This window comes from Lissotriton vulgaris, chromosome 8 (genome assembly GCF_964263255.1).
Source record: "Lissotriton vulgaris chromosome 8, aLisVul1.2, whole genome shotgun sequence".
Lineage (NCBI taxonomy): Eukaryota > Metazoa > Chordata > Amphibia > Caudata > Salamandridae > Lissotriton > Lissotriton vulgaris.
The window spans coordinates 169,213,332-169,226,247 of NC_141696.1; the positions used below are offsets into that span (position 1 = coordinate 169,213,332).

General features: G+C 44.1%; 1 protein-coding gene across 1 annotated transcript in view; it reads right to left on the reverse strand.

Annotated features, from left to right (window-relative positions):
• Positions 1–3,467: 3,467 nt before the first annotated feature.
• The window catches only part of RSF1 (remodeling and spacing factor 1), a 540,450-nt gene continuing 531,001 nt past the window's right edge, over positions 3,468–12,916 (reverse strand). The window contains exon 16 of the mRNA XM_086933896.1: positions 3,468–5,861. Coding sequence (XP_086790022.1) covers positions 5,278–5,861 — 584 coding nt within the window. The 3' untranslated portion in view covers positions 3,468–5,277. The remainder of the gene's footprint in view (positions 5,862–12,916) is intronic.

Genomic DNA, 12,916 nt, shown 5'->3' on the forward strand with positions numbered 1-12,916 from the left:
TACAAAAAGCAATCGTCCTGTTTAGTTTCCATAGCTATTTGAAACCTCTTTGTTGCTCTTTCCATTACGAGATGGAATCCCATTATGTCCACAGGCGGAGAGTCTGCAGTATGAGGAGCAGTAGGTGATGGGGTTTGCGTCTGGTAATCGTCCCACTCCGACAGCAGAGATTTATCATCCACCTCTCCTTCCTCTCTGTCATCATCAGTGGTTATATCTCCCTGCGTATAGTGAGATTGTGCTGGAGAAAGTGGAACTGTGGAACGTACGTCAGGTGCTGGTGTTGGAGAAGATTGTCTTGGGATTCTTAAGGTTGAAGCTGGTGTTTGAGGCATTGTTGTTGCAGGAAGCGACTCCGCCGATTCAGATGGAGGGAACCGGCGGTAATTGTCGTTCAACATATATTGCAGATTGTTAAGGAGATCCAACGGCATCTGTGCTGTTGGCACCGCAGGAGGGGTTTGATCTATAGACTCAGGAAGCTGTTCTTGATCCTGATCGTCCTCCTGAAACTTTATCAGCAGTTCTGAAGGACTTCTGACCGCCCTGAACCGGTAATCCTCGTCAGATTGTTCATCCTCCTCCTCTTCTGAATCTAGAAGCTGCTCAGGCAATTTCAACGGTGATAGAGCTGTTAGAGAAGAGCCTTTTCTTTGCAATAAGGAAACCCCTGTAGACGGAGAGGTAAAGGAGGTAGCAGACGGAGCAGCAGACCTGCAAATCTGTGGATGAAGAAAGGAGAGGGGTCGACGGACAAACCGTTGACGGTATCGTCGACGGGGATACTGTAAGAACTGTGGCCGACTATGAAACAATGATCTTCGTCGACTGGGCTAACAATGTCGATGATGTTTTCGACGACGAGGCAATCTTCGCCGACGAAGTCTTCAACGATGATGTAGACTCCGTTGACGCCGTTGACGGTGGAATTTTCATCGACGATGCAGCAGTCGACGACGGTGGAATAGCCGTCGACGACGATGTTCTCGTCGATGGTGGGTCGTCGACTGCAATGTGATCTCAGTCGGTGAGGAACCCGTCGACGGAATGACTTTCGTCGACGGGTTAAGCTTCGTCGACGATACGCTCGTCGACAACATCCTTTTTGTCTTCGACGACGAAGGAGCATCGACACTTGATGGCAGTATCTTCGTCGACGAGATGGGTCTAACTAAAACTAAGACCATCGTCGACGGTGAGGAAGCCGACGACATTATCATCTTAGGTCTTGGCGATGAGAAAGTAACCGTCAACGTGGAGGAAACATCGAAGACTAAAACCGTCGGCGATGCAGTCGTCAACAAGGTCTTTTTTTGAGGCAAACTTTTCTGTGACAGTCTTTTAGTTGGTAAAGACTTAGCAGGCTTTCTCGGGGTGTACAAAGTCCCGATTTTGAAGGTGAAGAAGCCTTTTTTGCAGTAGAGGAGGAAGGCAAGCTTGAATCCTTAGCTTTTCTCAACACCTTAGCCCCAGGAGAAGGTACCTCTTCCTCAATCTTCCTCTTTCTGGAAGAAATAGTAGACCCCGAAGCCAAACTTCCTACCTCAGATAAAGGATTATCCAGGACCTTGATCTTCTGCAACCATAGCAGAAGACGACCTTCCCTGTCTCTGAGGGTCTTCTGAGGAAAGGTTCTGCAGATCTTACAATCATTTATGTCATGGTCTGGATACAGGCAATACATGCATTTTTTGTGGGGATCTTCTTTAAAAAGCCTAAGCTTTCCACAAGACTCACATGGTCTGAAGAGAGATTTTGAAGAAGACATTCCAAAAATAGGTATAAAACCAGTCAGGTTGAGAAGTACTGAGCAGAGCTTAGGGAGACTCCCTTCACACGATGTGCGGTAGAAAATCTGAGAGCCTGAGCCTCGGGGGAGAACATTCTGGTGGGTGCGGACGCCTGATCGGCTGCAGTTTGGTCTATATAAAATGACTAGGATAGTCATGAGTGTGGAATTTTTTTACACTGTATCTTAGGGCTACTTTACTTCCTGGTTGGTTATTATCAAGGGTTTTGGTTTCTTATATGCAAATATTGCTTTTTTATGTACCGTGGGACTTCAACTTCGACGACGGGGAATGATTCAGGCATGTGAATCTATGAAAGACACCAATACTGGAGAACCACAGATCACAGGTAAGTAACTATTGTTCTTCTCAGCGTCTGACGTAGGAAGACCCCAAGATGCTCAATATCCCAGTGGCGCAGAAGTACACAGGACTGTCTGCGGAACCTCACCCGGTGTTTGTCGTCCCACCCTAAGTCGTTGACTAAGTCCCACAAACACAAGAAGTTGAAGAGGTCTTACACTAAGCCCCGCCCGTCTAAGTCTTCCGATGACGGGGAATGATTCAGGCATGTGAATTTATGAAAGACACCCCAATACTGGAGAAGCTTGAGTGATCACTCCCTCAGCACCTTCAGGTGCATGGCGCGACAGTCTTCGCAGGTCTTGGAGTCGTAGTCCCTCTCTAAGCACCATAAGCAAACCAAGTGTGGGTCTGTCATAGATATTTGCCTGTGACAGGCACCACATGGTCTGAAACCAGCTGGTTTCTTTGGTTACATCCTGTAACATCAGGAGAGAAAATCTTTCAAAAAAAGGGTTACACAAAAGTCGAGAAAAAAGCCAGTCCCAAAATGACTGATGGCAGCTCTGACCGGATCAGCGCTTTCTGGAGTAGAAAGGAAAGAATGGATGTCAGCATGCAGGGGTGGCACATATATAGGTACAGTGCACATAATTTCTGACACGGACGACACGGACGTGGAGCCAAACAATGCCACCTACCTGCGCGCACAGGGGCACTGCTCAAATGCTTCTGGATCTGGTCTGACACCTAGGGAATATTCTATGGTAAGGAATCTGCGAGTAGAAAACTTTATCAGATAGATATATGCAGATAAAAAACAGGAAACCGGTACTATGAGTGTGGCAGAGACAGGTCATGAGTAATGCACATATTGCCCAAGATGTGTGTGTCCTACTGTTGTGGTGTAATTAGTTAAGTGAACATTCTCTGTTGCTTTGTTACTGTACTTTGTAAATACAATTTAATAAAATAAGAGTTACAAAAAACCGAACATAACCTGAGAAAGTAGAGTTTGAATGTAAGGGCACAGAAAGAATTTGCTGTCAGAAGTAAAGTAATATGCAATAATTACTTGACACTGCCACAATGTAATGAGATAGCCACAACATGTAAAACCCATAGTTTTTTTTGTTTTTGTTGGAATTTGGTTATAAATGCGTTGTAGGCCAAGTGAAGTACTGCCTTTTGGAAACCTGCAAAAAAAGCATGTGAATACAAATCACAAATATGCCCTCTCCATAACTTATTTTTCAGTGACAAAAATAAGAACATATATTTGGAGCAAGGTCAACTCTTTCATCACAATACAATCACCATAGATTAATTCTAACATGTTAAAAACGCACAAACATGAATTCTACAAATTCCAGGTTTGGTGTCAATCATATCATAAATGATTTATTCGAACATTAAAAAACATTGTCAATGAGTCCATTCTTTTAGGTCACTGCTTAGATGGGAAGCCACAGACAACTAAAGGTTCTCCATTGCCAGTCACAAGAACACTAGATTCTTTTATTCAGTCTTTCTCTGGCAGATTTTAGATGTACTTTGACAAACCTCTACTTGTCAAACGGCAACACTATATATTCAAAACCTGCTAAGACATTCAGACACATTGTTAAAAAAACATACAGAAACGAGAAACCAATGCACCAGTTGACTTCAATTTGAAGTAGCTACTATGGGCACAAATGGACCAATCACATTTTAATCTCAGCCGAGAAATGTGCTGGCAGTCTATTTTCATGTATTGTATGCCATTATGCATGCATGTGAACAAAATACTCATTGGTTGGACCATCATTAGGCTGGTTGACTGTACCAGACATAGACCAGCTATATGTTTCTTCAAGTGCCTTCCAAACCTGGCTTATTAAGAATTAAGAAACATCAAGGAATATTCGATCTGGCCAGTTCACTGGATGTACTTTGACACACAACTCCTGAGTGACTCGATCACCATAAAATAGGCTTTAAGGCCTACATCAACAATGGCTTGGAGGTTCTTAATAACTTTTGTAACAGGGTGCAATTTTATCGATGGTACCAGTTTGATTTATTTTGTATATTTAACATTAGTTCCTTCACTGGGCACCAAATTATAAATACAATATTACAAAAAACAGCACCACCATCCCATCAGATTAGCTTGGCATACCGATGTGCAAAGTCACTGTGAAGTTAAGCAAGTATGACATCCTGGGAGGATATTTCTGGGCATTAAAAGACCAGTCCGAGGTATTGAGGAACTCGAAAAGTGATTATTGGTGGTGTTTGGCATGATTTTACCAGTGTCAGAAGAACAGCTGATACGTTAACCCTCTAAGGTGCAGAAATTCGATGTGCACGTTCAACTTCGTAATGCTTCTTGCATGGTACCTTGCACTATGAAGTACTAACGACAATTGCCCAAGATGACTGGTTTTAAATGTGTTAGGCAGATTACTCAAATTTCACACATTGCATAACTTATGCAGTGCTGTTTGAGAAACTGTACACTACAATAGGTTTCAAAATTACAAATCTAAAAGGAGCTGCTAAAAAGTTTTTTGCTTTTTTATTTCCCACTTCTATATGGTCAGCTTTGTGTATCAAAGCTGCTTTAAATAAATTTAAAACTGAAACCTCTACTGTAGGTTGTCTACGATTCACAAACACCACAGTAAAGTTGTATAATAGTTTATGTTTAACTGCCTGTTTATCGTAACCTAAGTAGTGAATATTTAAATATAATATATATCATATGAAAAAGCTAAAAGCACAAGTGCTTGTTCCCCCACCTCCCTCCCACCTAACCCCAAAAACTGAGGGACTTTTGAAACTGGAATGCATTTTATCCCACCCAATTCAAATGCTTGAGCACAGGAAATATAAAGTCAAAATGTACAAATACTTTGTTTATGTTACTCTTATAATCGGCACACCTCATGAATGAAATTGCCCAGGACCACAAAATAAAAGAAAGATAAAAACATAAAAGGGAATTTACAGCAATTATTTGTCTTTAAAGTTCAAACTGGTCACTTCATAGAAAGACTGCAGGACTGGCAAACATTTGTGTATAAAAACAAAAGGATACTGTACTGGAGGAATTTTGGGAGGAGTAAAATAGCTCGTAGTAACTGGCCCAGTAAGAGAGCTACTGTGGAATAAATTAGCACAGAAATGGAAGGAAGTCTTATAGCTGTTCACTGTTACAGACGTAATCCACAAGGTCAGTTACGCTTAAAAGTTCATCTTCATCTTCCTCTGGTGCTACCACATCCTGCCCATTGCCTGTCCCATTTGGTGGCAAGCTTGTGTTAGGTGTGCTGTCCTTGGGGGCCTGAGACTTCTCACCTGGTTTACCAATTAAGTTCTCAATAGTTTTTTCTGGGCTCTGTCCATTGGTGGAAGGTAAGTCAACAAGACTGTAGTCCAAAGGGCTTTCTACCTTACCAACATTTTCAAAGTCATCTTCGTCATCACTCTCAATGCGGTAAGAAGGCTTTTTTGTGCCTTCTTTATCTAAAGATGGGACTGTAGGCTTAGCTGCAGAAACTGATTTTCCTTCATCACAAGTGTTACCCAATCCAGCTGATCTATTTTCATCATCATCATCATTCTCTTCATCGGTTTCTATGCGGTTAATCCGTTTCCGGATTGGTGCACCATTTTCCTGCTCTGAAGGTTCATCATCTGAACTTCTGGTCAGTTTTCGGAGGGAATGTTTCTTCTTTTTCCTCAGTACCTCATTTTCAGAATCCTTGGATCCAAAACCTTCTGAAAATTGAAAGAGCAGCCAAATGGTTATTGCATAATTATGCACAGTCGGCAAGAACTAATTTCATTTAAATGTGAACTACTATCAGTCACATACATGAAAAAAAAGAAAAGTAAAACAAGACGTATGGCACTTGCAGCATTCATTATGCTACAACTACATTCAGATACAATACACAGCTTATTTTTGGCTTCATTATTATAGATTAAACCTTAAATTCACATATGCTGGCTATGGGTCTTTGCTATCTCAAGGAAATCCTCCCTGTGTCCCAATTTAAGCGTAGAAAATCCAACAAAATAAAAATCTGGTTGAGGGAACTTATCAGCCCAAGGTAGCCATCAGGGTTGTGGTGACTAAAACCATGCTGTCTTTGGACCCTTGAGATTACTTATATCCGATATTGTTCTAAAGCACAAAGTAGCTTGCATTGCTGCAGAAAATCTAGGTAACTGATACTAGCGTTATGTCTTTGACATCGTGAGCACCTATCACTTCATCAACATTTTTTGGAAGCTACTTGGCTGACGTATGGTCTGAGACTTAATCAAAAAAGTTTCCTTTTCACTGCTAGGAGAGTACTATAATCTGTTGTTGTTCATAAGATAGCAACATGCTTAAATCACAATTACCTCCCTTCAGCTCTAGCATTTATCTATATTAATCCTTTTTGTGTTGTATTACATAGGTTACAACTTTGTTATTTTGTCACAGGCTCACATTTTGTATGGAACTATGGGTAAATAAGGCATAGCTTCTTTGATTCTTCCCCACATTCACATTACATGATGTTGCAGTAAATCGTTGTTTGAATTTTCATCTTTAATTTTGTTGAGAATTATAAAGGTATCTGAAAAAAACAAACCTCTACATCCTTAAAATTCCATATCCCTCCTCGATTTTTTTAGGATGATATCAAATACGTTGTTCACTCCCAAGATCCACAAGATGGAAAAATGACTTCATTTTGTAAGCTGTTATTGTTCTCCATCAAGGGAATTCCAGGAAGAGCCCCCAACCAAGTGCAGTACCCGAGAACACTTGACAAGAGAAACTACTTCTTATATTTGCCTGTCTACCTACACATATTCTTTTCTTTTATCCAATTACACTTTAAAATGATCACTGCCGGTATTCCAGGCAGATGGCGACCTTTTAAAAGACTCTCATAATAGTTCCTCCCTGCTCAAAAGACTAAAACGGACAGGGACTGATGCTTTGAGTTACCCTGACATTCATGGGAATTGCTGTGGCTTGTTGGGAAGGTATGCAGACCCAGCACACTGCAATCAAGGCAGCAACTCCTTGGGGTCTCATTGGGAGCAGCAATGTGAGCATGTGAGGGAGTCTGCAGCAGCTTGGTTAACAGAGTAAAGGGGGCTGACAATGCCATGCTGCTGTACCCCTTGGTTTGTAGTTCTGCTAGGGATGATGTGGAGAGCGGAATGGTCTATTGCTTCATGACGGGTAATAAGAGATACAAGTCCTTGTAACATAGAACAGTAGAGCCATTACAATTGCAGCAAAAGATAAGATAATTTCATACTTGAAAAGATAGGGAGTACAATTTGCCTTCCTAGGTGAGGCCCACACAACAGGGCAAAAGGGAACTATGCTAAAGAGGTGGAGGGAACAGGAGTTCCATACTGCCTTTTCCAACAATGATAGGAGTACTTTAATAAGGTTAATCCAGGGATTCCCTTTTCACAGACATAATAGTATAGTAGTGAAGGACACAGAGGGTAGAGAGGTTCTCGTAATGTGCAGACTAGAGGGCGAGAAAAATTACTGGTATTTATGCACTTAATAGTGACCAGGAAACCTTTTCATAATTTAGCTTCACATATAGCACACTTGATACACGTGCCCACACTAAGGGGTGGCGACTTCAATGGTGTCATAGATACACATCTGAACAGGTCACTTACACTGCTACTGAAATCACACAGTACGAGCGGCAAGGTGGTGAGATCAATAAGGATGTGCAGTGTAGATTTCTGATTAGAACATTGGAATGATGGGAGCTCCACTGAAGGCAATAGAGTAGCTCCAGGCTTCTAATGGCTGGTAGAAGCTTGGAACTCCCGACATTTCAATGTTTGTCTTCAAATTTTCCCTTTTTAATTTAGAACATTCTACCTTTAGTGGGCAGAATGTTCTGATAGCCTTATAGCCCTTCTGCCTTTAACTATACGATTGTTAAAGGTCCTTTCCCTCATTATAGGTCCGAAGCGCTAGAATTCGGGTTTCAAGGACTTTCACAACCGGTATTGCCCTCAGCAGCAAGCTATGATGTAGCCTTATAGCCCGTCGAGCCGAAGGCGAGGGCCTTTAACAAAGGAGCAGGATTTTAATAGCCATTATAGCCCAGCTACGAAGGGGTTTAAGGCTATTGGAACATTCTGCCACTAGAGGGCAGAATGTCTAACAAATAAAACAAAGGTCTCGGAGCTCTAGGGGGTTTAAATCCCATTGGGCTCCGAGAGGCCTTTGTAAAACAACATTGGAATGTTGCTTTGTGGGCTTTTACCAGCCCGTAGAAGCTCGGAGCACTCCAATGGAGTGCTCCACATTCCAATGTTCTAATATAGTTTATTAGCAACCACACCAGCAGTCTAATCCTGAACCCAGCTGCAACTGCTAGCCCTCTGAACCTTCCCTCCACAATACGCACCCCAACATTCTGAACATTCCCAGTGTACTTTGATTAACAATAACAAACGAATGTACGGTACCTTAACCCACAACACAAAGGCATTCACAGGGTGGGCTGATAGCTGGGAGCAAATAGATACTTGACGAATCATCCACCCAGTCGACGGGATTAAATAAATAAATATATATCACTGATATATGACCATCATGCCTGATTAGGCACAATCCTTTTATATTTCGCAACTGTAAGCCCTTGCTTGTCAAGATCAATATGTGGGAAAAGCATTATCTGACCATAACCCACTGGTAATCTCTCTACATTGGGGAAGGAACAGAGTAGCAATTGCAACTTGGCAGCTACAAGCTGGCTGAGTTAGCAATGCAATAAAAGAGGGCAGGCAGACTTATATTGCCAAGAATTGGGGGGGGGGGGGGGATGGAGGGGATTTAATCAATGTACCAAAGTTTTATCTCTCAAAATGGCACGTGAAAACCGTGAGAAGATAACTCCTCTGGGAAAGAGAGCCATGCTGTACTCTTGAAGAAGCTTAACAGTTTAGGCTTCATGGATTCTTTCCTCAGTGACACAAGGAAGGGGATAGGGTGGGAGGATGTTTAGCCTGGCTGATCAAGTCAGACACACAGTGCACCCGAACCAAAGCTACTCTTGATTGCCATCGGTGGTCTACTTCCAGGAAGAAATTAACTCAGCCTCTGCCAAAGATTGCTGCCAATTGTATAAGAAGAAAGAGGAGGTTAATGTTGAAGACCTAGACAATTATGCAAAGACAACTCACGTCGGGATACTGACCCCTTTGCAGCAAGATGCTTTAGATGCACCTATGTCATTCCAAAAAATTAGAAAAGTAATTTCTAAACTAGCAAATAGAATCACACCAGAGACTGACAGTTTAACCACTGTGTTTTACTCTATCATCGCGATATCCTCGTACCACGAGTGGGCATGCTATGTCAATCTCATCATACAATCAGAGAGGCATTGATAGTGTTCCTCCCAAAGCCTAGAAGTGACTCCCTCAAAAAATATCCTATACTGCAGACCCCTATTACTGAGTGCCAGCTAAAGGTATTGTGAGGGTAATCTCCCACATAATCCACCCTGATCAGAACGTATTTGTACCTAGGCAGAGTCCCTCTCTAGACATCCGCGCAATCTCCCAGGTTAAGGTGGAAAACACTAATAATAATTTTCTTGCTGTAGTGAAATCTACAGATCTGGAAAAAGGAATTTGATACACTAGGGTGGCAATATTTATTCACAACACTGAGGAGGCTAGGCATGGGTCTCGTAGTGATGGTGTGGATCTCTCTGCTATGTACTGACTCTGTGGCCAGAGTATGCAGTTGACAGATAATACAAGCTTGCAAGGTGGGAAGAGGGACTTGACAGGGCTGTTCCCTGGTTAGTGTGCTTAAGGGGGTTGGGTAGCAATCTGGGTATGGAACTGACTTACCCAACTCATGTCATTTTATTGTATGCTGACAATACGTTTGTATTTGAGTGTTGTAACATTGGGACTGGTTACAGTGAATGCGCTATTGCAATAATCTAGCAAGATGTACCAACTACAAGATATCTGTGGGAGCTCATGCATCTTCCTGATTAGAGACCAAAATGACTCACTGAGAGGAAACCTACTTAATGCATCCCTAATATGAGTAATGAACTTGGTCATCGAAGCCTACAGAAGCAGACAAACATCATAGCAGGCAAAGACAGGCAACTCTTCAGACCCTGAAGAGTAGTGCCAACTTTTGGAAGAAACTCCAGCTGATGGTAAAAGGTACAATAGTATTAACTAAAACGGTGGCCCTGCCATTATTACATTTATTTTGCAACGCTACCTGTAATCTTACTGACTTACTTAAGAAACTAAGGGCCAGATGTACGACGCGCAAAATAGCGCCTCGCAAATTGCGAGTCTTTTGCAACTCGCAATTTGGGAGGCGCTACTTTGCATGTACAACAGTCAAGCAATCAATCAATAAATCAACCAGTGATTTGTGTAGCGCGCTACTCCCCTGTGAGGGTCTCAAGGTGCTGGGGGGTGACAGGGTGAACAGTTCCGGATCTGTCGAAGAGCCAGGTCTTGAGGTCCTTCTTGAATGTGTGCAGGGTCTGGGAGCGTCTGATGTTAACAGGGAGCTTGTTCCAGGTCTTGGCTGCGATGTAGGAGAAGGCTCTCCCACCGGTTCTGTTTCTGCGGATGCGGGGGGACTTCTGCCAGGGCGAGGTCGGCGGAGCAGAGGTTCTTCTGGGGTACGTGGAAGGATACTCTGTCATTGAGGTATTTGGGTCCAAGGTTGTTGAGGGATTTGTTGGCGTGGGTGAGCAGTTTGAATGTGATCCTCTTCTTGACGGGGAGCCAGTGGAGGCCTCGTAGGTGTTGGGTCATGTGCTCTTGCCGCGGTGTCTGGAGGATGAGTTTGGCTGCAGCGTTCTGGATGGTTTGGAGTTTGTGTAGAAGAGTTCTGTTGAGTCCGGCATAGAGGGCGTTGCCGTAATCAAGTCTGCTGGTTATGAGTGCTTGGGTGATAGTCTTTCTGCAGTCAGGGGGGATCCATTTAAATGTCTTACGGAGGATGCAAAGGCAGTTAAAGCTAGTGGAGGCGACGGCGTTGATCTGGCGGTTCATGGAGAGAGAGGAGTCCAAGATGATGCTGAGGTTCCGGGAGTGGTCTGTCGGGGTGGGCAGGGTCCCGAGGTCGGAGGGCCACCAGGTGTTGTCCCAGGCTGAGGTGCAAGGTCCGAGGATGAGGACCTCGGTGTTCTCCAAGTTAAGCTTCAGGCAGCTGTTGTTCATCCAGGTTGCCACATTCTTCATTCCTTCCTAGAAGCAGAGTCTGTTGTCTTCTGGATTCTTCGTGAGTGAGAGGATGAGCTGGGTGCCGTCGGCGTAAGATACGATGCTGAACCCATGCTGTCCAACAATGGGGGGTCATGTAGATGTTGAAGAGTGTCGGGCTGAGTGATGATCCTTGGGGTACTCCGCAGTTGATGTCAGTGGGTTCGGAGAGGAAGGGGGGGTGTCTGATCCTCTGGGTTCTGCCGGAGAGGAAGGATTAGATCCAGTCAAGTGGGGCTCCTTGTATCCCTGCATCATAGAGTCTGGTGGCTAGCGTGCAATGTGAGACAGTGTCGAAGGCTGCGGAGAGGTCTAGAAGGATGAGGGCTGTGGTGTGTCCCTGGTCTAATAGCATGCGGATGTTGTCAGGGGCGGCGAGGAGGGCAGTCTCGGTGTTGTGGTTGCTGCGGAAACCAGACTGGGCGGCATCTAGGATGGAGTTCTGTTCGATGAAGGTGGTCAGCTAGGCGTTTACGAGCCTCTTGTTACTTTTGCTGCGAAGGGGAGGAGAGAGTTAGGCCGGTCGTTTTTCAGGTCTGTTGGGTCGGCCGTTGTTTTCTTAAGGGGTTTCACCTTCGCACGTTTCCAGTCATCAGGCAGGTGCCGGATCTCAGGGAGGTGTTGATCGTGCGTCCTAGTTCGGGTGCGATGACGGCGGCGGCCCTGTGGAAGATATGTGGAGGGCAGAGGTCTGTTGGGGCTCCTGAGTGAGTTTTCTTCATGGTCGCAGTGATGTGCTGAACGGTTGCGGGGCCCGGGACGTGATGGTCGGCTTCTCGGTGGTGGTGGTGGGCAGGGGGGTGTTGTCTGGTGCTGGCTCTTTGAAGTTGTCATATAGGCCTTGATCTTCAGGTGGAAGTAGGAGCTGAGCTTGTCGCAGACTTCCTGGGAGGGTGTGACGTCCGTGGTTTCGCAGGTGGGTTTGGCAAACTGCTGAATGATTTGGCAACAGTGTATTTAACACTGTTTGCGATCCTGTTTGCGATTCCCAATGGGGTCGCAAATTGCGAGGCTCAAGAATATTAATGAGCCTCTCGCAATTTGCGGGCCAATTGGGAATGACAGGCCCTCCCAGGGATGGTGGCCTGCTCGGCTCAGAAGGCCATATATCTAGAACTGCTTCCTCAAAGGAAAACAGGATATATTAAAAAAAAAATTACAAATTAAAAGTTTTCGTTTCATTTTTTAAGGGCAGGCAGTGGTCCCTGGGACCACTGCCTGCCCTTAAAAAATATTTTTGGAGCCAATAACAAAGGGGAATTAGTCCCCTGGGGACCCCTTCCCATTTGCGACTTCATTACCATCCTCTTAAAGAGGGCGGTAATTTGCGAGTGTTTTGCAACCGCAGTTGCGGTTGCAAAATTTTCATACATGGCTCTTTGGTTGCTATTAGGAAGGGAACGCCCCTTCCTAATAGCAAGTCGCAATACACTATTTTGCGAGTTGCAAATTATTAGCGAGTCGCAAAATAGTGTAAGTACATGGCCCAGACTAAAATTGCATGTGCAAACGGGTTGCAAACCTGTTTGCAC